At 45.0% G+C, this 21,596-nt stretch overlaps 1 protein-coding gene across 2 annotated transcripts in view; it reads left to right on the top strand.

The window, feature by feature from the left end:
* Window positions 1-21,596, top strand: part of AP3B1 (adaptor related protein complex 3 subunit beta 1) — a 1,836,520-nt gene that overhangs the window by 1,126,210 nt on the left and 688,714 nt on the right. For both annotated transcript variants that reach the window (XM_085632261.1, XM_085632260.1), the window contains exon 19: window positions 5,392-5,548. In XM_085632261.1, coding sequence (XP_085488387.1) covers window positions 5,392-5,548 — 157 coding nt within the window. The remainder of the gene's footprint in view (window positions 1-5,391; window positions 5,549-21,596) is intronic.

Genomic DNA, 21,596 nt, shown 5'->3' on the forward strand with positions numbered 1-21,596 from the left:
CCATTAAACAATGTGCACTTATAATTGATAATAGTGTGCAAATCACTGTAACAATCTGCACTTTACGTTGACAAAAGTGTGCAGATCACTTTAATACTAACTTTGTGTAAATCTGTAAAATGGCTGCATCTAGATCTGTACGATCTTTGAGGCTTTGTTGGAAACTCCATGGCTTACTTGTAGGAAAACATGGTAAACAAAATGAATCTATTTTGATAAAGGTAATTTTCTTATTACCATCTCCTATGGGTTGAATGTCAAAGTACTATGTACGCAACAGAATTTGAACAAGTGGAAGATCTAGTTCTGCAAATGTAAAATGTACTTGCATCCACTCTGCAAACCTGTTATCTAACAGAAATACACAAGGGAGCTGTTTTCTCTAACAGAGCTTCAATAGGATTATAGTGTTTCAAATTTAAAATATTTAGTTCTAGCAGATTTCCGAAAGAAATAAAAAAGTTTTAAAAGAGGATTCTTACAGATATACAGACATCAAACCATCCATGACATACATCATCGTTTTCTTCCATTTTATTTTCCTCTTTGTGTTTTTCTCCCTCTTGCTTTGATCAAAGCCAAATGAGGAAAATGGAGTGCTGGTCCCAAAAATGACTGCCAGTAGGCCACACCTGCAACCATTGTTTCGAATTCTGCTGTCTGCAGTGATACCTTCCCTTAATACCTCTGCTTTTCTTATCCCTACTGAACACATGTATGGGAGCCCTCGAAAAACTATGCTCTACAACAGGGGTCTTCAATCTTTTCTGTAATGAGAGCTTCTTCTGATCAGTGAAAATCATCGTGAGTTACTGAAGGCCAAGTAACTCGTGTATTGTTACCAGACACTCCCTCGCCCAGCTACAAAGACTTAAAACCTAATATCCATGGAGCCCCATACTAAGGTTTGAACAAAATACTGTGAATAGGGTACTATGATAGGACAGCCATGTGCATCAGTGAGTGCATGGTCTGTGGGAATGTATGAATGTGTGTGAATGAATGAGATATATGTGTATGGGTGACTGAGAGCCTGTGTTGTATGTACTTGTGGCACAGGGAATACCTTTAACCATATGTGGCACCGTTACATGTACAACACAAACATACAACCATTTCTTATTAATGGAAGGAGTTTAAAGTGCAGAAAAATGTTCTGCACATTTTTCTGCACTTGATGGAACATTTTTTTTCACTTTAAATTTCTCCCATTTAAAAAAAAACAGCCTGTATTTTTTAATTATAAATATGGCAGCGTGTCTACCAGCCACTGGGAGCAAGATGCCTGCTGTGTGTAGAAAATTCAACTGAAGAGTTAACTTTATGTTTATATGCATTACTTTAAACCTATCATTTTTTAATTTTCTCCCATGTCAAAGTGTCTTTACATACAGCAGGCATATTACTCCCAGTGGCCTGTAGACATGGTGCCATATTTATAACCGGAAAATGCAGTAATTTGTTTAAATGTTAGGAATTTAAAGTGAAGAAAAATGCTTCATAACGTTTTAGAATTAATTTGCTTAATTTAAGGTGGAGAAAACCATTAATACAATGTTTTATAGAAACCTTTTTTTCACCTTAAATTTCTCCCATTTAAAAGAAAATTACTGTTTTTAATTTACAAATATGGCATATGGCACTCGGTCTACAAGCCACTGGGAGCAAGGTGGCTGACGTTTGTAAGTGTGACACTTTGAAAAAGGTCACCATTAATCATTTAGTTAACTAATCATTTTTATTTGATCCCATTTAAAAGCATTAAGAGAGATTTTGTTCTCATAATATATATTGAGTTGAGAAGGACTAGTTAAATACTTCAGTTCTGAACTTCTTTGACCCACATGGGTCATAAATCTGATTGAGCACTACCCATTATCAAGCTGTGCTATCTGCAGCCTGATAATAATGTGAACAGCCTTTCCTTTACTTTAAAAGGAAAATGCAACACTTATTGTTTTTAGTTAAAAATGAACTCAAGACTGGGAGCTACCCTGAAGGTTTCTGTGAGCTACTGGTATCTTGCGATCGACTGGTTAGATTCACCTGGTCTACAACTTTTGTATAACTTTCTAGACTGCAGATTTGTATTTGGGGATTGAAAGCTCCAGTGCTCCTTGTTCCAGACTTAAATCATTCCTTTTGAATAGAATAATACAGTTTTAAAAGGCTGTGTTACTGGTGTGCCTGGTGCTTCGTAGGTGGGAACAAGGAGATGTTTAGGGCTGCTCAGCTATTAGGAAATGGGGGCAGGGTCGCGAACACCTCATTGGGACTGGAGAAGCTTGAATCTGGGCGTCTGACTAAGGGCCTACATTAGAAACTGCTACAATGCTTGATCGATGTGGTTTGGTGCAAAGGAAAGGTGTGATTGAGCCAGGAACTGGAAAGCTGTAACGTTTGTCATTGTGTTGTATGGTTATTATCGTTGTTTGTGCAAAACAATAACTTTTGTTTAATTATTTTTTTAAAAGGCTGGTGCACAGTGTGAACAGTGTAATATTTGAAAGGCTGATGGACTGCCTACTACATACAACCTGTACATGGCATTGATCCATGTGATTGCTGCATGCCTTTTTCCTTGCCAAAAGAAGGGTAACCGCTATGAGGGTAATTTACTTTGAATCAGACCATGAGTCTGAACAATTTGCTAAACGCCCAAAATGGCTTCAAAGGCTTCAACACTGTTTCCAGTTAGAAAACTTCTGAACTGAAGCCAGAGGAGAGATACACAGCCTTTCTGAGACAAGAACCCCTCCAGCTCCGGGATACTTTGATTTTCACTCGCTCATCCCTGGAGTAATCCTCTTGCTTCAGCGTCACTTTACATTATGCCGTCATGCACCTTGACACCAAAGTGGAAATAAAAGCCACAGACCTGATGTTGTTGATGGTGATGTTGACACCTCTAAAGCTATACTGGCACATCACTTAAAGTAGGCTTACTTAGCATTGTGCTTTTTGAGATCGTTCTGAGATGCTGGATCCAGGTCAGCCCACTCCGTCAACTAGTTCATTTGTAGAGTACTCCACCAAATCAGAATCCAAGGAGCAGCCCGCAAGTGGATCGCATCAGCCCTCACAGGAAGAACGTAGAAAATCATCCTCCTTGTATCCTAAGAAGATCACCTGTGGTGTACCTTACGGCTCATCACTCAGCCCAACCCTCTTCAACAAATACATGACCCTCCTGGCCAATATCGTCAAAAGCCGCAGACTTAACATCATCTCTTACGCTGAGACACCCAACTCATCCTCTCTCTGACAAACAATCTAAGAACCATCAAAGATGCATGAAAGATGTTGCCAACTGAATGAACAACCGTACCCACCCGTAACCTCTGCATCATCCTGGACATCCAGCTATCCATGAAGAAGCAAGTTGGCGCCGTCTCCACTGCCTGCTTCCTCACGTTCTGTATGCTCAGAAAAGTTTTCAGATGGCTCCTAACCAACACCAGGTGAACTGCCACGCAGGCTGTCATCACCAGCAAACTCCACCACTGCAACCCCTCTACGTAGGAATAACTGACCAACTCATGAGGAAACTCCAGACGATCTAGAACACAGCGGCCAGGCTCATCCTCGACCACTCCAGACAGGCACACATAACCCATCAACTCCGGAAACTCCACTAGCTATCAGTCATGAAGAGATGCCAGTAAAAGCTACTCACCCACACATACAAGGCATTACACCTCAGAGCCTCGCCATCGCCCCAGGAGTTCAGCAAGGACCTCAAAACTTGGATGGATAGAACTAGCAGCATTATCCGATAAAGCGTCGAGACCCTCCGGGGTGAAGCAGCCGCACTCTACAAATTCTGATTGATTTATTGGACCACGTCAGTTAAATGCACTAAACAGGCAGAACGCTTCATGATACCATTTGTAGCTAATCCTTGGCTTGTACTTACAGTTAACAGTGGTCCCTGCTATTACTTACCACTACGTATGAACCCCAGATCCCAGTGATGCTACAGTTTTCCTTGTATGCTAGTAACTGTACTTTTTGGGCTGTTATGAGTTTCCCGCGTAGATCTTTTTGCCACCAGTTAGAATGCTGCATGTGTTTTTTATGCTCCATGGAGATTACCTGGATGGAGTTGGTATGGGATGCCTTCCTGCCCACATTAAAGCAAACATTTCAGACATCACCACCAGTCACAGATCTGGGTTGAATCCACCATCGTTCTTTAGCTCACTTCACATGCTCTGTTTAAACCCAGTCATATGCAAATCAGTCTTGACCCTGTTTCTCATGGGAACAGTCCAGCCTGGACTGCCAAGCCAGGTCTTCCCTGGACCAGAAACAAGCATCCTGGGACGATTTTGGGGTAGCACCCCTCATCAGCCAGGCTAGATTGAATCCAGTTGCAAAGTGAGCAAGGGACGCACGTCTGAGCATACCCTGCCAACTAATGGTGAACAAAGCAAACACAAGGGGATGATGGACGGAGTGCTGAAACTTTTCAGAAATTCACCCCCAGTCACAGATCTGGGTTGAATGCATCATCGTTGTTTAGCTCACTGCGCCACCCCATGGATGCTTGTTTCAGGTCCAGGAAAGACCTGGCTTGACATTTCGGGCTGGACTGTAACCATGAGGAACAGGGTTAAGACTGATTTGCATATGGCTGGGTCTGAACTGGGGTGGTGAAGTGAGCTAAATAACGATGATGGATTCAACCCAGATCTGTGACTGTGGGTGAGTGTGAAAACTTTCAGCACTTAGTCCATCATCTCTTTTTGTTTTCTTTCCCCCTACAGTATGCATTCCCATCTGTGCTACTTCTTCAGGTGCTGAAGGTGACATTTAAAGCCAGTACAGTGATACCACTTCAATTGGAAAAATGGAGAGTCCTCCCGCAGACTAGAACCGAACCTAGGCTGCACATCGAGTCAGGATACAGCTGTCAATACCCCTTTTTACTATGTAGTTAAAGGGAAATTTCACATGACCAAGAACATGATTTACAACATATGTAAAGAAGTGAAGCATTTCACCAAAAACACCAAATAATGCTGAAGGAAATTAGCTGGCAAGTCTCACTCTCAATGAAATGATGTAGCAGCTTACAACCTCAACCTACGTAAAGGAGCAACTAATGCTCTCCTAAACCAGTGCCTTTTGCCCCCAAGGCCCCAGACGTTGGCGTATCCATTACGAAAGAAACATTTACCAAAAGTAACTAACTTGTTCATTTGTTACATATTCCACCTGAGAGCTCATATACTTAATGCCTGTGTACCTGAATGATCCTTTCACTTGTGCTGGGTGTTTAATACCGTTGTATTAACCAGTATTTTGCATGCGCTCAGTTTCTGTTTGCTGTGCATGTTCATCAAAATCAAAACACAGAGATTAAATGAAAGTGGCTTTCTGTTTCAGAGAGTGAGTCTGGCAGCGAAAGTGATGAAGAGAGCGATGAAAAGAAAGAAAGCAGCAGTGCGGAGAGTCATTCCAGTTCAGATAAAGAAGAAAGTGACAGTTCAACAGAACAGAAAAAAAGAGCAGCCAAGAAAAAATCTAAAACCAGCGAGGAAAGGTAAACGATTTTTAAGTGTCCTTTCAATGAGTAGTTTCTTTAGTGCAAACAATCTGAATGTTTTGAAATTCCCATTTTTTTTGTGGTCCAAAGGTAGTAACAAAACGACCAAGAAAATGCCCTTTGTTCAGAAAAATCGTGAAGAAACAGTTTTGAATGCTGCACTTCTGTGGTTGTTTTAGAACTTTTAAAGGCGCATCCAGTTTTTATAGAGCTATCAGTTACTGCTTTTATAAATTTCCATGGGTATGGCAGTCCACATTACATTGAAATGTACTGTCACCTTCAGAGGTTCAATAAGCAGTCAAGTATGAAATACTGGGTAATACGTAACTCTTAATTACCTTTTCCAGCAGTTCCGCTGAGGGATAAAATTAAATTCTTCAACTCTTCCATTATGTATCGTAGACAATTGAATTTTTCTTCTAAATAATGTTATGTTAAAAAGATTATGATCCAACTATTGGAAGCAGAGGCTGTGAAGAGAGACGGTCAGAAGAAATTTAAGTGTTATATTGCCATTATCAACACCGTTACCGTGTATTAAAGCATCATTAAAAGTGTGAGTAATTGGGGCTAATACCTTGAATTGCCTTAAATGCCTTTCCTCCAGTGCTGTCAGCAAGTGGCCTCTGCAGACACCATGGCCCTCTCCGCTGCAGTCCGCTGCTGCCAGCGGTCTTGATGAGCTTGCGGCGCGGCTTAGTCGTGGCTGACAGCGCTGATTGGGGTGCACTCCACACTCTGCTCCTTTTATTACAGACAGTAATTAAAGCAGCTCGCCCTGCCACTTCCATAACAAACACAGCATAATGCCCTAATTAGGACTTTATTAATTTAAGTCAGGATTTAATGATTTTAAAAGTGATTTATATTGTTTTTCCTGTTCAGAACAAATGAAATCTGTAGGTTAAATTAATACAGGCTTTTCATCATTGCAAAGTTAAAAAGCTAGTTACCAGTAAATTCTTTTCATTAGAGTAACATCTGAAAATCTAAGCAGTAAGGTAAACAATAATTATCTGTCACAACTGAGTGATGCATGATATAAAAAAAAAACCTACCTTGAAATCCATGTCGCACATTAAGATTTGAAATGTATCGAAGACTGCAAGAAAGCAGCTTTGAGTTAGGCATGCAAATAAAAGCCAGTAATTCATTGTTATTATTTGAAGTAATCTTACGTGGTTGACTATGTGGCTTGAGTACGTATTTATTATTGAGTTATATTTATTAGGTTCATAGAGTCAATCAGTTTAATGTATTTAAAAAAACTGAAATAAAATGTGGTCAGACTTGCCAGCATAAAATGTTTTTGAGCGTACTGTCACTCGTCAGTCTAATCATGGATGCACATGAATGAAAACATGAAGAAGAAAAATAAATAGTCACTGGTTTTCCTCCTAAGCTGCAATGCAATACAGTTAGGTCTTAACATGATTTTATTTTGAGAATTTGTGTTTTGTATTCCCATTTTCACCAGTAATGATTATTACCCTTCTTCCTCCACACCAGCAAAATATTTCTTATGGATACTTCCATCCTCAGATTCCTCACCTTTCAAATTCCCCCAGGCACTACTTTTTAGCAATTGCTCTTGCGTTGACATACGGTGCCATCAGACTCTGAGGTGGCATTGCACCCCCTTTGGAGGTGACAGCACAAAGCTATACAGGTCCACCACCCCTGTGTGCTGATATTAGTTTGTTTCTTTCTTCACCCTTCAACGCGGTCCAGAGCTTTGCTCCCAAATGTTTGTTGATGTTTCACTGATCCGCAATTCTTTTTTTTTTTTGTTTGTCAGTATTCTAGGGAAATGTCTCCCCCAAATGCAACGGTTTTCAAACCATACATGGACTGCAGGAAAAAGATGTAGGTCACAGACATGCACAGTGCCTGTTTGTGATATTTATGTTCCAGCATGCATCAGTGCTGCAAAAAAAAGCTCCTGTTATGCACTGTAGGCATCCGGCAGTACAAGGGAAAACTGTAAGTCACCAAGCACAAGAAACAAGGCAGATAGCGCACTGAGTTTTGGAACCCGATTTTGCTCCAAGTCTTGAGTTCTTTCCCACTTGGACACTGTCCAGGTGTACATTGAAAGAACATCTGCCATAGACATAAGAAATGTTTGAGCTGAGAAGGTTGCCTGCATGCCGTTCAGTTGTGTTCCTCTGCCCTGAGTGACTGACTGAATATCTGGTATTCTGGTTTGACTTTGGCCCCTGCCTAACACAAATGTAGTGTGTGTGCAGAAGCCTAGGCTTTTCTTTGACATGAATGAGGCCCTGTGACCTGGAGAGGATAATAACACATTGATTTTTAGAGAAAGAAGTGAGCTTCTGTACTCCTTATACCCCAAAATAGTTGGACTTTTAATATGTGGACTTTGTAATAGATTGAAAAATCAAACTTTGGATTGGAACACCTCGGCCTTGATAAAGAGGAGAAGACTTGAAACATGTGTTGGCTGTATATATAATTTCATGAGATTGTAATGAATTAAGTATTGGAAGAATTTAATTTAATCAAATAAAGAATTTGATTGGAATGGAACAATAGTTGAATGGGACAAAAAATATCATAACCTCCCTCAGGACATTATGAATACTGTGTTGCACGCCATTCGGGTATTGGTGCAGGAGGAACAATTGCTCCGGCCTACTGATCCTTTTTCCCTTAGAATTGATACAATACTGCCTATTGTAAACACATAGTTGCAACCAGATCTTTTTATCTGTGTCACTGAAGGGCAGACCTAAAGGCCCACTTGTAAAATTCCTGTTTCTATGCACTAATCTAGATACTAGCGCGATCATCACAAGTGTATGGTGTTTGTGGATGTGTGGTGCATGCATTGTTTGTATCAGTTAGCCAGATTGATGGAGGCCTGTTTGTTCAATTTTGGAAGCCTGGCTTGTTCCTGTGCCCAAGATGGAGGTGAGGTTGTTTCCTCAGACAGTGGAAGTGTATTGTTGCCATTCCTTAAGCTGGAGAAAAAAAGATGTAAATGCATGGGGCAGAGGTGGTGAGGCTCTTTTAGAAATTCAATTAGGCCTTTTGCTAAGAGGAGCTGCTGATTAGTCATCGTGTTGCACATTCATTTGGTTAATAGTGGGATTAAGGGTGAGATTGCAGTCTCTGTTCAAGGTTAAAGGGAACCCTTTAGGTGAGGCCAGCCTTTCACTTTTTCCTTAATTACTGTTCAGTGTGACTGTTGATACCAAAGTGTAGAAAACACGCACCTCATTGTGCCAGCACTAGTATCTGGGTGTTCCATGACCCTGCTGGAGGAGTATAACTTAACTCAAAAGCTGTGTCTGGAGAGCAGCCTGGAAAGGGCACTTGAAAGGCGAACCGCCTTAAACCAGTTCTGAAAGTTCAGATAGGGAATCTAGATCTCCTGTCTGCATTCACTGGATAAATGTGGAGTCACTGACCCACTTGTTGTTCCAGCTCCAGGTTTTATTAGGCCAAGGAAGGGAGCAATCTACAGAGTACACAGAGTGGACTACTGTGCAACCGGAGCAGTTATCTACCTGCTTCACAGAGGTGAGGGCACATCACCTGAAATATTGTGTTTTTTAGAAAACAATGTTCTGAAGCACCTAGAAGCCAGACAGCCTGCCTGCTGAAAGAGGGAAGCAGCCTGCCAACCCTGCAGGAGGTGTCACTGCCTAGGGAGCATTAGAGCCCTTGACACAATCTCTCCAGATTCGTGGCTCCAAGCTGAAATCACAGATCTGCGGTCAACCTTGCTGCTGTGCGTGAAGTAAGACCGCTGCTGACCTCGACACAGTAAACCATTAACAAGAAACTTTAACTCCACTTGTATTGTATGGAAGGAATCCTTCTAAGATCCATACCACATTACACTCATGGCATGAAAATAGCTACTTTAATTATTTTTTTTTTTAATTATTTGTTATACAAAGTCTTTACTTTTCATAATCTCATCATATATGTGTATATATCTATACGTGTGTGTGTGTATATATATGTGTATATATATATTTAATATAATTTCAGCATTCAGTTGTCATTATAACAGCATACCTATCCCCCAAATTTCACTACTCTAATGCATACCACTCATCATAACAAAACACTTCCGAAAAATATCAAGGATCTGCCTAAAGACACCATTGGCTCCAACATAGGAAGATATGAGAGTGTAAATGTTTTCCTATCTGGTTATTGCCAGCAGACCATAACCGGGCAAACGGTTGAGGCATGTGTCGGTGTATTACATTTTTTCATGGCCCACCTTCTTCAGGTTCAATTGATTAAGAAAAAAAGAAAAAAAAACATATTTCTTCTCCCTTTTGGAGGCCATGTATCTATGTAGTACAAGATCCATATATTTGTTTACATTGATATGGATCACATTAACAATTTTATAATTAATTTATATAATATATTACCATATACCTTAACCCACATTTCTGTGTAATATATGCCGATAGTGTCATTATTCAAGGCTATCACCAATATTCATGCACGCTTAAGAAATGCAATCGTGCAGGTGTATTATTAAATCACAAGTGGTTGAATAGCGCTACACACTTTTTTTTAATCCAAAGTATGAGAATTAACACCCATCACTAAAACCTAGCTTGAGGCATGCATTCATTCCCCCTCTTCAGTGCGTCCCTGTAACAGACCCTAGTTCATCATGCCGCATATAGCATACCCTTTAAGCTAATAGTGATATTACCATTACCTCCACATGCAAAGTAGTGTGTTAGTAGCCCAACTCAAGAATTAGATCAAACGGCTGATGCTAGCCGATGTAGTGGCAAAGAGAAACATAACCAGACTATGGGGGAAACCGCAGATACCAACAGTAAAGGAGTGGGAGCAGGATCTGGATTGGTGCTGTGCTGCAGAGAAGGTAATTTACCAGGGGCGGGGTGCCCTGGCAAATGGGATAGAGTGTGGGGGAAATGGGCGAAATATAGAGAACTGTCAATGTAAGGGGGAAAGAAGATCATGGAGATCGCAGTGGAATTGTGTCTCAAGTTAAAGAAGGTGCATGGAAGGATACTTGAATATTCCTGAGAAATGCGTAACCATCAGAGGGATTAGACAAGATATAAGGGGGATGCGATGGGAGGGGGTAACATACTGACATATATTGTAATGTATGGCTATGAATTGTTCATTTGACAAAATAAAAAGATACAAATAAAAAAAATGAAGAATTAGAACAAGCTATTATTCTCAAAACCATATTTTCCATAGCCTTAAATAACGGCTTCGCCTCGAAGTGTACCACGATTCATATTGATCCAACATTTAAGGGAATTAGTCAATACCTATGCCCTGACTTAGGCCAGTCCTACAAGGCAAGAAACAGAAATCATAAGGTACTATAGCTTATGTTACTCTATCTGTGAAGAGCTGTTAGAAAATGTATGTACAAAATACCTTAAGCAGAACTCTTTAAAGTGCATTTATTTCAAGCTGAAGATTGGCACACGTTATATTGAGGCTAATAAAGATTTTATCAAAATTCAGATGTCCTTCGTAAAAGTTTCCCACTAAAAACATATCCCACAAGCGTAGACAGCCATTGAACCTGAAAAATTATACATAGAAAAATTTAGGGTACAGCTACACTAGAGCTAATGTCAAAAGGTAACACATTTCTAGTTTCCTCCACACTAAAATGCCTTCTATACATTAATTAGCAAGGAAAAATGGCTGCATTATTATTGGGGGGGCCTAGAGGTACAGAGCACAATAGATAGCCTATCCTTTATAGCATACACAAACCTTATAATTAATGCAATATAAGGCCATGCTTATATACTAACAATTGGGAATAGTGGTAAAGACCATAGCTATAATGCCATTTGCTAACGCATCTATATTTGTGGACATGTATACTTGAATTAATCTTAGAATCTCTACTGTAATTAATTATCCAAAAATGGGCTATGTCAAAAATCCACCCAACCCAGTTGCAATCCAGGATGAAATACACACTAGTGCAAACGGAGAAAAATATATACATAAATGTGTCTTAAGCCAATAATAATGCCATTCTTTCAAAACGCATCCCTCTGGGCCTCAATCAGAATGAAAAATTTCCTATCTATCGTAACGGAAAGTTTCAATTCTATTAAGGACTCGGAAGCGAGGATTAAGCCTTCTTTCTTCACTTTATTAAACAGCAGCGTTGGAAGAAACTAACAAAAACTACTTTTCCCATGAACCATAGGGAAAACTGTAGTCATAAAACAGTGTGTTAACCAATCACAAAAGAGACAGCGTCCAATCAGGGCCCCTCAGGAACGATATAGTCCTTTGTTAGTGTCCTGTCCTCCTCTTTCGGAGCGCGAAGACAGCCAAAGCATCATCTTCAGGAATCCTGTTTGTGGGTCTCCGATCCTGCAACAAACAAGGACGCGTTACCAGAGGAAAGCACCACCATAGGTATCATCTTTTCAGGAAAGAATACAGTACAAAACATCATTTGCATCAACTCATGAGAAAGCAACTACATTTTCCGAGAAACATACCTACTTCCATACGGGGAGGAATCTCTTCCAAGAGCATAGGGCGGGATAATCCTCGCCTCCAAGTCCTTAATAGAATTGAAACTTTCCTTTACGATAGCTAGGAAATTTTTCATTCTATGTCCGGACTGGAGGCGAGGATTATGCTAGTTTAAAGCTTGCCCACAACCAAAGGAGCCATATTTAGAATTGGCTTGAAGTAAAAACGCTTGAAGGTGGAATCTGAGGACCAGTCCGCCGCATTAAGAATATCCTCCAAGCGAGCACCCAGACCAAACGCCTTAGATGCCATGGCTCCTCTTGCAGAATGCGCCCCAAAATGTCTGAGGCTAATGCCTGCTTCTTGCATCACCCAACGAACCCATCTGGCAATGGTGGGTGAGGAAACCGCCTTAAAGGGTTTCCGGAGCGCAATACGAAGCTGACGTCCTCCCGGAGGACGGTACTCGTCTGTCATTTCCTCATGCTTTGAGACAGCAAACCACGCAAAGCTTCGGAGAATCCTAAAATTCTGGATAAGAGATGACTCTTGTGTGGCACTTTTTACGGCGTAAAAGGGTAAACGTCACTCCCTCCGGAGTGAACATGCGACTGGAGATATCCAGTGCTCGCACATCAGAGACCCGCCGGCAAGACACCAGGCACAGGAGCATTGCGACTTTAGCTGACAACTCCTTACGGGACAGAAACCTATTAGGTTGCCATGAAAGGAACAGATTCAAGACTTGATTAACATCCCATAAAGCCAAATACCTCGGCTCCGGTGGTAAAGAGAGATGAATACCTCTTAAAAGTCTGCAAACCAAAGGGTGTTCCCCCACAGAGGAGCCACCCACTGGGACATGACCAGAAGAAATGGCCGACCTGAAAGTGTTAATAGACCGATAGGCCATTCCATCTGAGGCAAGTTTCGCCAAGAAATTCACAATGTGGACCACATCCGCGACCAAGGGATCGAGACCCCTTCGCAAACACCAACGGGACCATCTGGCCCACGTGGACTTGTATCTTTTAATCGTACTGTCCGCCCAGGCCTTGGAGATGAGCTCCTCAGTTGTTCGCGAAAGGCCCGGGGTTTGCCATCTACCCCTGAAATACTCCACGCCATGAGCCACAGCAAATTAGTGGACGCTAGAAGATGAGGAGTGCTGTACGGATCCTTGAGAAGATGTGGAGACCAGGGGAGTAGGATTGGAAAATCCCATGAAAGTTCCAGAAGAACTGGAAACCACACTTGAGACCTCCAAAGCGGGGTCACTAGGACTAATTCTGCCTGCGGACTTGCGCTGTTGCCCGGGTGATCATCGCGAAAGGAGGGAACGCATAGCCCTGTTCTTTGCTCCAATCTTGGAGAAATGCATCCGTGGCTGCTGCCCGGGGATCGGGCCTCCAACTGAAAATCCTCGGGAGTTGATGGTCTAGGCGGGATGCAAATAGATCCACTGTAAACGGACCCCAAAGGTCGTTGAGGGACGCAAAGACCGAGTCGTCCAGCTTCCAAAGGCTGGTATCCCGGAAGAGGCGTGAGTGGTAATATGCTTCCACATTGTCGCAGCCCGGCAGGTATTCTCCTGTGACTGACACGTGACTGTCCATGCAATATTGCCAGAAACTTGCTGCTAGGTCCGAGAGAGCCTTCGATTTGGTGCCTCCTAGATGCTTGATGTAACGGACTGCCGAAACGTTGTCCAATTTGAGGAGTACACACGACTGCACCAAATCTCTCGACCAGCATCTCACGGCAAATGAGCCCGCCAGTAGCTCAAGACAATTTATATGTAACCTCTGTTCTTCGGGAGACCACAAGCCCCCCGTAGAAAGGTCTCCGCAATGCGCGCCCCAACCGAGTCTGCTGGCGTCCGATTCGATAACCAAATCTGGAACGGAACCGAAGATCGCTCTCCCGTTCCATGCCTCCATGTGTGTTAACCACCATTGGATCTCGTCTCGAGCATCGTTGGTCAAGCGGACCTTGTGGGAGTTTGGATACCCCTTCCGAAGGAAATACGCCTTGAGGCGCTGAAGGGCCCTGTAGTGGAGCGGACCCGGGAAGATAGCCTGAATTGAAGCTGACAGGAGCCCTACCACTCGAGCCAGCTGGCGAAGAGACACTCGCTGTTTGGCCAGGACCCGTCGCAACTCGTGGCGAATCTTTGTCAGCTTTTTGGTTGGCAAACTTAGAGTGGAGGAGGTGGAGTCGATGACGAACCCCAAGAAGGTGACGGACTGAGCAGGTTGAAGGAGGGATTTTTTCCCATTGATCACAAAACAGAGATCTTGCAACAGACAGTGGACAGGCCGCCATCAAGAGAAGATGGTCTAGGTAAACGATCAGTCGTACACCTCGAGCCCTTAGAAATTCCTCTACCGGCTTGAGCACCTTGGTGAGGCACCAGGGCGCTGAAGAGAGCCCGAAAGGAAGAGCGTTGAATTCGTAAACCTGATGACGCCAGGCAAACTGAAGAAATCGGCGATGCGGCTGAAAAATTGGGACCACCAGGTAAGCGTCCTTTAAGTCCAGGCGGACCATCCAATCGTGAGGACGGAGGACATCTCGAAGGAGACAAATGCCCTCCATCTTGAAATAGCGGTTAACTAACCACCCATTGAACTCGCTTAGATTTATGACAGGACGCTTGCCTCCGTCGGTCTTGTCGACCAAAAAGATGTTGCTGAGGAACCCACGCGGATGGGGCGATGTAACCGAGATGGCGCCTTTGAGAAGAAGGGAAGCCACTTCCTCGTCCACCAGATGTACGTCGGGAATTGAAAACTGAATGGGACGTGGAGGAACCTTTTGCACAGGGTTCCCAAAGAATTCTATATGGAATCCTCTCACCATCTGAAGCACCCAGGCGTCGCGTGTGATAGACAACCATGCCTCGTAACAACCGGCCAGCCTCCCCCCTATGTTTTGTGGGGAAGAAGGGAGAACACACACCGGAGTTTGCGTTAGACGCTCCTCCCCTGAATCCTCTGCCTTTGCCTCGGCGTCCTCTTGTGGGGTAAACATTTCCAAACTTGGACTGATCCTGGTACTGTGCAGGGCCTCTTTGGTTGGTTTGGTGATTCTGCCGACCAGCTGAACGGCCCCTCCCTCGACCAGCCCCTCGAAAAACACGAGGAACACTTTTTTGATAGTGGATTGAGCCCTGTCTAACGAGGTAAAAGTATTAACAAATTTACCCAGCTCTTTAATGAAGGGTTCTCCAAACAGTCCCCCTTGGGCAATGGCACCCGCCTCCGAATCAGCCAGGTCTCCGAGTTTCGGATCAATTTTAATAAGGAGGGACCTGCGCCGTTCAGTTCAGTTAGCATTGCCCAAAAATATCACTACCCGCTGAGCCCAGCCGGATAGGGTCTCGGGTGAAATCATGGAGCCGGAAGCTTTGGCTTCTTCCGCCATGTCCAAAATTTTTGTGGCAGGCCAGAGGACGTCCAAGAGCTTATCTTGGCACGCTCTCCAAGATCTATCAATGCCCTTTTTGGGATCCCTAATAAACTTCTGCAAAAATGTGGACATTCTAGGGTCGATTTCCGGGGTAAGTGCCACTTTTCCCTCTAGGGAAGGACGGGGACATTCTGCCCTAAGACAATTGCGAGCCTCCTTCTCAAGTAGTCGTCTGATATGTTCTGCGACATATGTCGCGACTTTTTTAGCAGGGGCCCAGTCCGAAGACTGTGGATGAACGATATCATTAGGGTCTAACATGTCTGAAGGCGTCAGTGGAGACTGCGACACAGAGGGAACTGAAGGAACCTGAAGGGGCTGGGAGGGTCGGGACGGGAGCCAGGGTCGGGACGGGCTTGAATCAGGGTCCCTTGAAGGACCTGGCTCTGGGGAAAAAGCCGGAGCTGGAGGCAGGGAGGTCCCCGTACCTCTAACAGGTTGACTATCCATAAAGGCTTGTTTAAGGCGCTCAAAAGCGTCCACATCTACCCCCTGTGAACATGGACGTTTAGAAGGGGGGGAGCCAGGGATATCCTGAGAACTAAGAGATGGGGCAGGATGAGGCACAGATCTACGCTCTAGACGCAAAAATGCCTGTTCAATCTTTCGCGTAAGCCTGTCCTCTAAAGGAGAAATGGCTTGGTCCACTGCCCTATAGATAGAGGTATCAACCACCTCGTAAAATGCATCACCCCATGGCATATCCGCCAAGGGGTCCTCCTCTTCCTCCTAGTAATCATCGTAATATTCCATAATGTACTAGGGGAAGTTCAAACAATTTTTTGTGCCACAACAGCAAATGTTAAGCAGAGCTGGGTGTCAGCTTTAAATTTCATGAGTGGCAAAATCCACTAATCAAAGGGGGTGACAGACCGAAAGGGGACTGCAGCTGGTCAAACTAAATTTAAATTAAACAGTAAGGAGCTCTTACTGAAAACTGGGCTAGCAATGTCCCCTTAAAAAGAAGGCCTAATGGCAGTTACGAGACCTCCCAAGGGTGCCTCAGCGCTTGTGCAGCAATACAGGACTCAAATCCCTTTTCTGCCTCTCAAAGCAGGGAACGAGCGTAAAATGAAGTAAACTGCTGCGAGCTGTCATGTATAGCTCGCGAGCGTATTACAGACCGATTCCGGCATTTTCACCAGCACCAGAGCTCCGTAACTGAACACACGTGTGCGCGTCTCTGACAGACGATTGAAACTGCAGAGACGCGCCGCGCCAGCCTCAGCCTCCTGCGCCCCCTGGCGGCGGGAGGTCTGGAGCCGCACACCAGCCTAATAACCGCGTAGGAGTGAAAGCATTCACTCCCGCGGCACCAACGGAAAAACACCCGCGCGATAAGCGCTTAAGAGAAAACAGCAACAGCGCGTCACCTGAAATGGAAAACCCATAAATCAGAGCACAATGATAAAACAATTGTGGCTCTGCGCATAAGCGACAAGTCTACATAAAAGCGAACGTGCTACAATATGACGAGAAATATCATTAATTAGATTAAACCAAGCCCCCCAAACAGAAAAGAATCTGAGGAGAACTTAACTGGCTGCGCAGCAGCGAAGAAAGAGGAGGACAGGACACTAACAAAGGACTATATCGTTCCTGAGGGGCCCCGATTGGACGCTGTCTCTTTTGTGATTGGTTGTTAACACACTGTTTTATGACTACAGTTTTCCCTATGGTTCATGGGAAAAGTAGTTTTTGTTAGTTTCTTCCAATGCTGCTGTTTAATAAAGTGAAGAAAGAAGACTTAATCCTCGCCTCCAGTCCTGACAAAGAATTGCAATGGCCTATATCCATATACACTTCCATAATACCAGGATGTCCAACAAAACACACAGATACATGCTATTAAAGACTATTTCATATAGGGCTCATAAATTATATGAACTCCCAACTTATTTTTTCATTCAACCCCCTCTTATACGTTTTAAGGATGAAAATCTCTCTTTCTTGTTTCCTCTCCAAGTGTACCTCCTTATTCTTTACCTTCCTTTTTTGGGATAGGCTATCTTAGTTCTGATTCTTTATGCTTATTCTCCATGCAGGGCTATACCAAAGGAGATTGGAGTTTTTGTATTTTAACCGACAATTTATGTTCACCAAATGTTATCCATAATTCCCTACTTTCCTCTCCCACATATCCGAGTCCACATGGGCAGAGTATTAGGTTTATGACATTATTGCTTCTGCAATTTGTCATATCCTTTACTAATGTTTTCTACCTATTGCATGTCCATATTTCAATACTTATAGCTGCTTCACAGGCATGACGTGTTCCACAGCGATGATTGCCTGTAATCGGTGTTCCTCCTCTTATCGACTTCTGGACCCAGGAACCTCTACTCATCTGTGTGTGCACCAATTTAGGCCCAAGAGTCTTATTTATTCTGAATGCAAACATATGCTTCTTCAATTCAGTTCACAAAAAATCTGTAAATGTCAGATCTAAAAAAACCTAACCAAAGGAATGGGGATTCCGCTGAATGCGCGAAAAATCAAGACCCCTGTCCAAAGAAAAGAACATTCTTTCCTTAAGTCCCCTCACTCACCCCGGGTTGCCCCTAGGTGACATGCTTCATCATTGGGGCCATCCCAAACAGCTGCTGCTTGGGGCGTGCTGCGACTTGCGGAACTACGTAGGAGCACTTTTTTGTGAAGAAATGTGTAGTGCAGTGTTCGTGGAGTGGTGAAAGTGATGTTAAAAATACCTAGCTAGTGAGCTAATATTTTATTCTCACTCCTAGTTGGTATGGGTAAAATCGTGGGGAAAAGATATAACTATTATGTGTATATAGTCCCTAATATTCGGTCGACATGTTTCGAGATATCCCCTAAACCTCTTCTTCAGAATCAAACGGGGACCAGCACCATGCGTGCCGTGAAAACCTACAATAATGTGAGGATTCACACCTAATGTGTGATCACCCGATTCAAAATATATGCGGTTTAGTCTTTGACTCGTAGTATCTGTTCAGGGAATAAAACAGAATGAAATGTTAGCACATAATGCCTGCCCACCTCTCACGTGGGCAGGTCCATACCCAATGAGGTAATCCGATCAATGTACTCCTCTATAGTTGGTGCCCTTTGAGATAATTATTAATTAGTGCTTTAATCTAATGTGACATAAAACACATCAGACGTCTCCTTTGTGAGAAAGCATAGTTCGATTCAGAGATATAACTTTAAAAACACTTGTGAAAAAACTGGACACCACATGACAATCAACATATAAACACGTAATGTTCTCAAAATTTCTGGAACATACTTATGCTTTGGCAATACTATGCATCATGGTCTGCCGGGGTATAGGGGCTTGTAGTCATACCCTTAAGTGATACAGAGCATTGTAGTTAAACGTGAGCAAAGAGAAGAAAATAAGAGAACTTCGTGAGTGTGTCTACTGCCTGGGGCACGACCACGACTCCGAGTCATGCTCCCACTGCCGGGCCATGGCTCTGAAAACTTTGCGGGAGCGGTCCCGAAAGTGGCTTGAGGCCCGGGAGTCGGCTCTGCGCCGTTCCAGGTCCCGATCCCATAGGAGGTCGAGGGACCGGCCGTGGAGCCATCACCACCATTCCGAGTCTTGGCACTCTGAGTCAGGTAAGGCGAAGCACAAGAAGTCGAAGAAGCGCCGTCGCTCTTCGCCTTTCCCTAACCAGTTGTGCGACGCTGCTGAGGGTGCAGGTGGCACCTCCCCTGCGGCTGCAGCGGAGCCTCCGCAGTTGCAGATGGCCTACTCGCCCTTTCCGGATCCATCGGTGACTCCAGCCCAGCTGCAGTAGTTCCTGTCAGCCATGGCACGTGTCTTTGGAACGTCCAACCCTGCCGGTGCACCTTCGGGCCCAGCTGGGGGTCCTCGTTCTTCGGCGTCGCTGGCTCTGGCCCCGACGTCGTCGACGACTTCGGTCTTGATGCCGAGAGACCCCCATGGATCCACGCATGGATCCCCGTCCATGTCAGTTGGCCCAGTACGACCTCCACCAACATCGACGGCGCTGCCACCGCCGTCAGCCGACGCCGTCCCTGGCCTCCTCCCCAACGTGGAGACAGTGCCAGAAGGGTGTCGACCAACGCAGATTCCGACGCGGTTTGGGAATTTCCCTTTCTTCACCCACCTCCTTATGTTCCACCTGTTCGGCAGGCTGTGGAGGACGGTGAGGACTGGGAGGGGTCTAAAGACCCTGTCGCAGCACAATGCAAGTTAGACCCGGACTGGGATGAGGATTTGGGGGATGCAGGTGACCAGGATTATGCTTCTGAACCTGGCTCACTGTCTCCTTCTACCGTGGCTACGGAGGAGGGTGGTTCCTACTCTATGGTGTTGCGTAGGGCGGCGAGGCTCTCCACCTCGAGCTCTCTACCGTTGCCGTCAGGACTAACCTCCCGACAGAAGTGCTTCAGCTGGCGTCTTCTTCTACGGAGCCGCTGCTGCTCTTTAATGATGCACTCTCGGACGTTCTGGTCCAGGCCCAACACGGGCTCCTGTGGATAAGAACGTGGCCCGACACCATCGCCCGGCCCGAGCGACCCCGTTTTTCTCTCCCAACACCCTACTTCTAGCTTGGTTGTCCATGCCTTTGCGTCCCTGAGCATGTTCCCTTCCGCACCACCGGACAAGGAATCCAAGAAACTAGAGCAGTTTGGGAAGGAGATTTTTTCTTCCGTCAGTTCAGGACTGCAGGCTGTGAACACCGCATGTCTCTTAGGCCGTTATTTCCACTTTGTGTGGGATACGGTTGTGCAAGTGCTGCCTCAGTGTCCAGTGGAGGCTCGGACAGTACTCTCCCAGGCTATTGCTGAGGGGAGAGGCGCAGCCAAGTTCACGATCCGTTGTGGACTTGATACTGCTGACTCGCTGGGCAGGGCGATTTCCACGACAGTGGCGCTACGCTGCCACGCCTGGCTGAGAACGACTGGCTTTTCTGGGGATGTCCAGAACACATTGATGGACATGCCCTTTGATGGCACTCGCCTGTTTGGCGATAAGGCGGATTGCGCATTGGAGCGTTTTAAGGGCTCGTGGGCTACAGCCAAGTCTTTAGGCCCTTCGGCCACAAGCACTCCTTTCGCTTCTACTTTTTGCTCCTTTCGTGGTCAAGGAAAGGGCGCCCAAGCACGTTCGTTTCAGAGCCACAGGTCAGAGACAGGTGGGTTCTGGCACTCCTCCAGCAGGAAGTCACGGCCCTCTTGGCCAAGGGGGCCATCGAGTGCGTTCCGATGCCAGAAGTAGGTCGTGGTTGTTATTCCCACTACTTCTTGGTTCCAAAGAAGGACAAAGGCCTGCATCCCATCTTAGACCTTTGGCAAGTCAATCGCTTCCTCAGGAAGGAGACGTTCAAGATGCTCACACTTGCTCAGGTCTTACCTGCCCTCGACCCGCAAGACTGGATGGTAGCGTTGGACCTGCAGGACGCGTATTTTGATATCCCTGCCGGCCCATCAGTGTTGCCTACGATTCACAGTAAGGCTGGAGCATTTTCAGTTCACCGTGCTCCCCTTTGGCCTTACCAGCGCCCCTCGGGTGTTCACCAAATTGATGGCGGTGGTCGCAGCTCATCTCCGCAGATCAGGGGTTTCAGTCTTCCCCTATCTCGACGACTGGTTGTTGAAGGCGGGCTCGCACCAAACAGTCCTCTCCCACCTCCAGACTACGCCGACCTCCTGCATTTGCTGGGGTTCTCCATCAATGTGCCGAAGTCGCACCTGATTCCCTCTCAGAAGCTCCTCCTCATTGGAGTGGTTCTGGACACGGCGCAGTTTTAGGTTTATCCTCCCGAACTGCGAGTCCGGTACATTCGGGCTATGATTCCAATCTTTCAGCCCTTGTCATGGGTTTCGGTCAGGATGACCTTGAGGCTGCCGTGCCTCATGGCCTCCTGCATCCTGCTCACCAACCATGCCAGATGGCATATGCGTGCTCTGTAGTGGGACCTGAAGTTCCAGTGGGCGCAGCATCAGGGGAACCTGTCCAGATCTCGGAGGGCACTGCACAACAATTGCAGTAGTGGCTCACGAATCAGCATTGGGTCAGCGGCAGATCCCACTCCCTTCCCAAGCCGGAGCACACAGT

The sequence above is a fragment of the Triturus cristatus genome, chromosome 2_1 (assembly GCF_964204655.1).
Source record: "Triturus cristatus chromosome 2_1, aTriCri1.1, whole genome shotgun sequence".
NCBI classification, from domain to species: domain Eukaryota; kingdom Metazoa; phylum Chordata; class Amphibia; order Caudata; family Salamandridae; genus Triturus; species Triturus cristatus.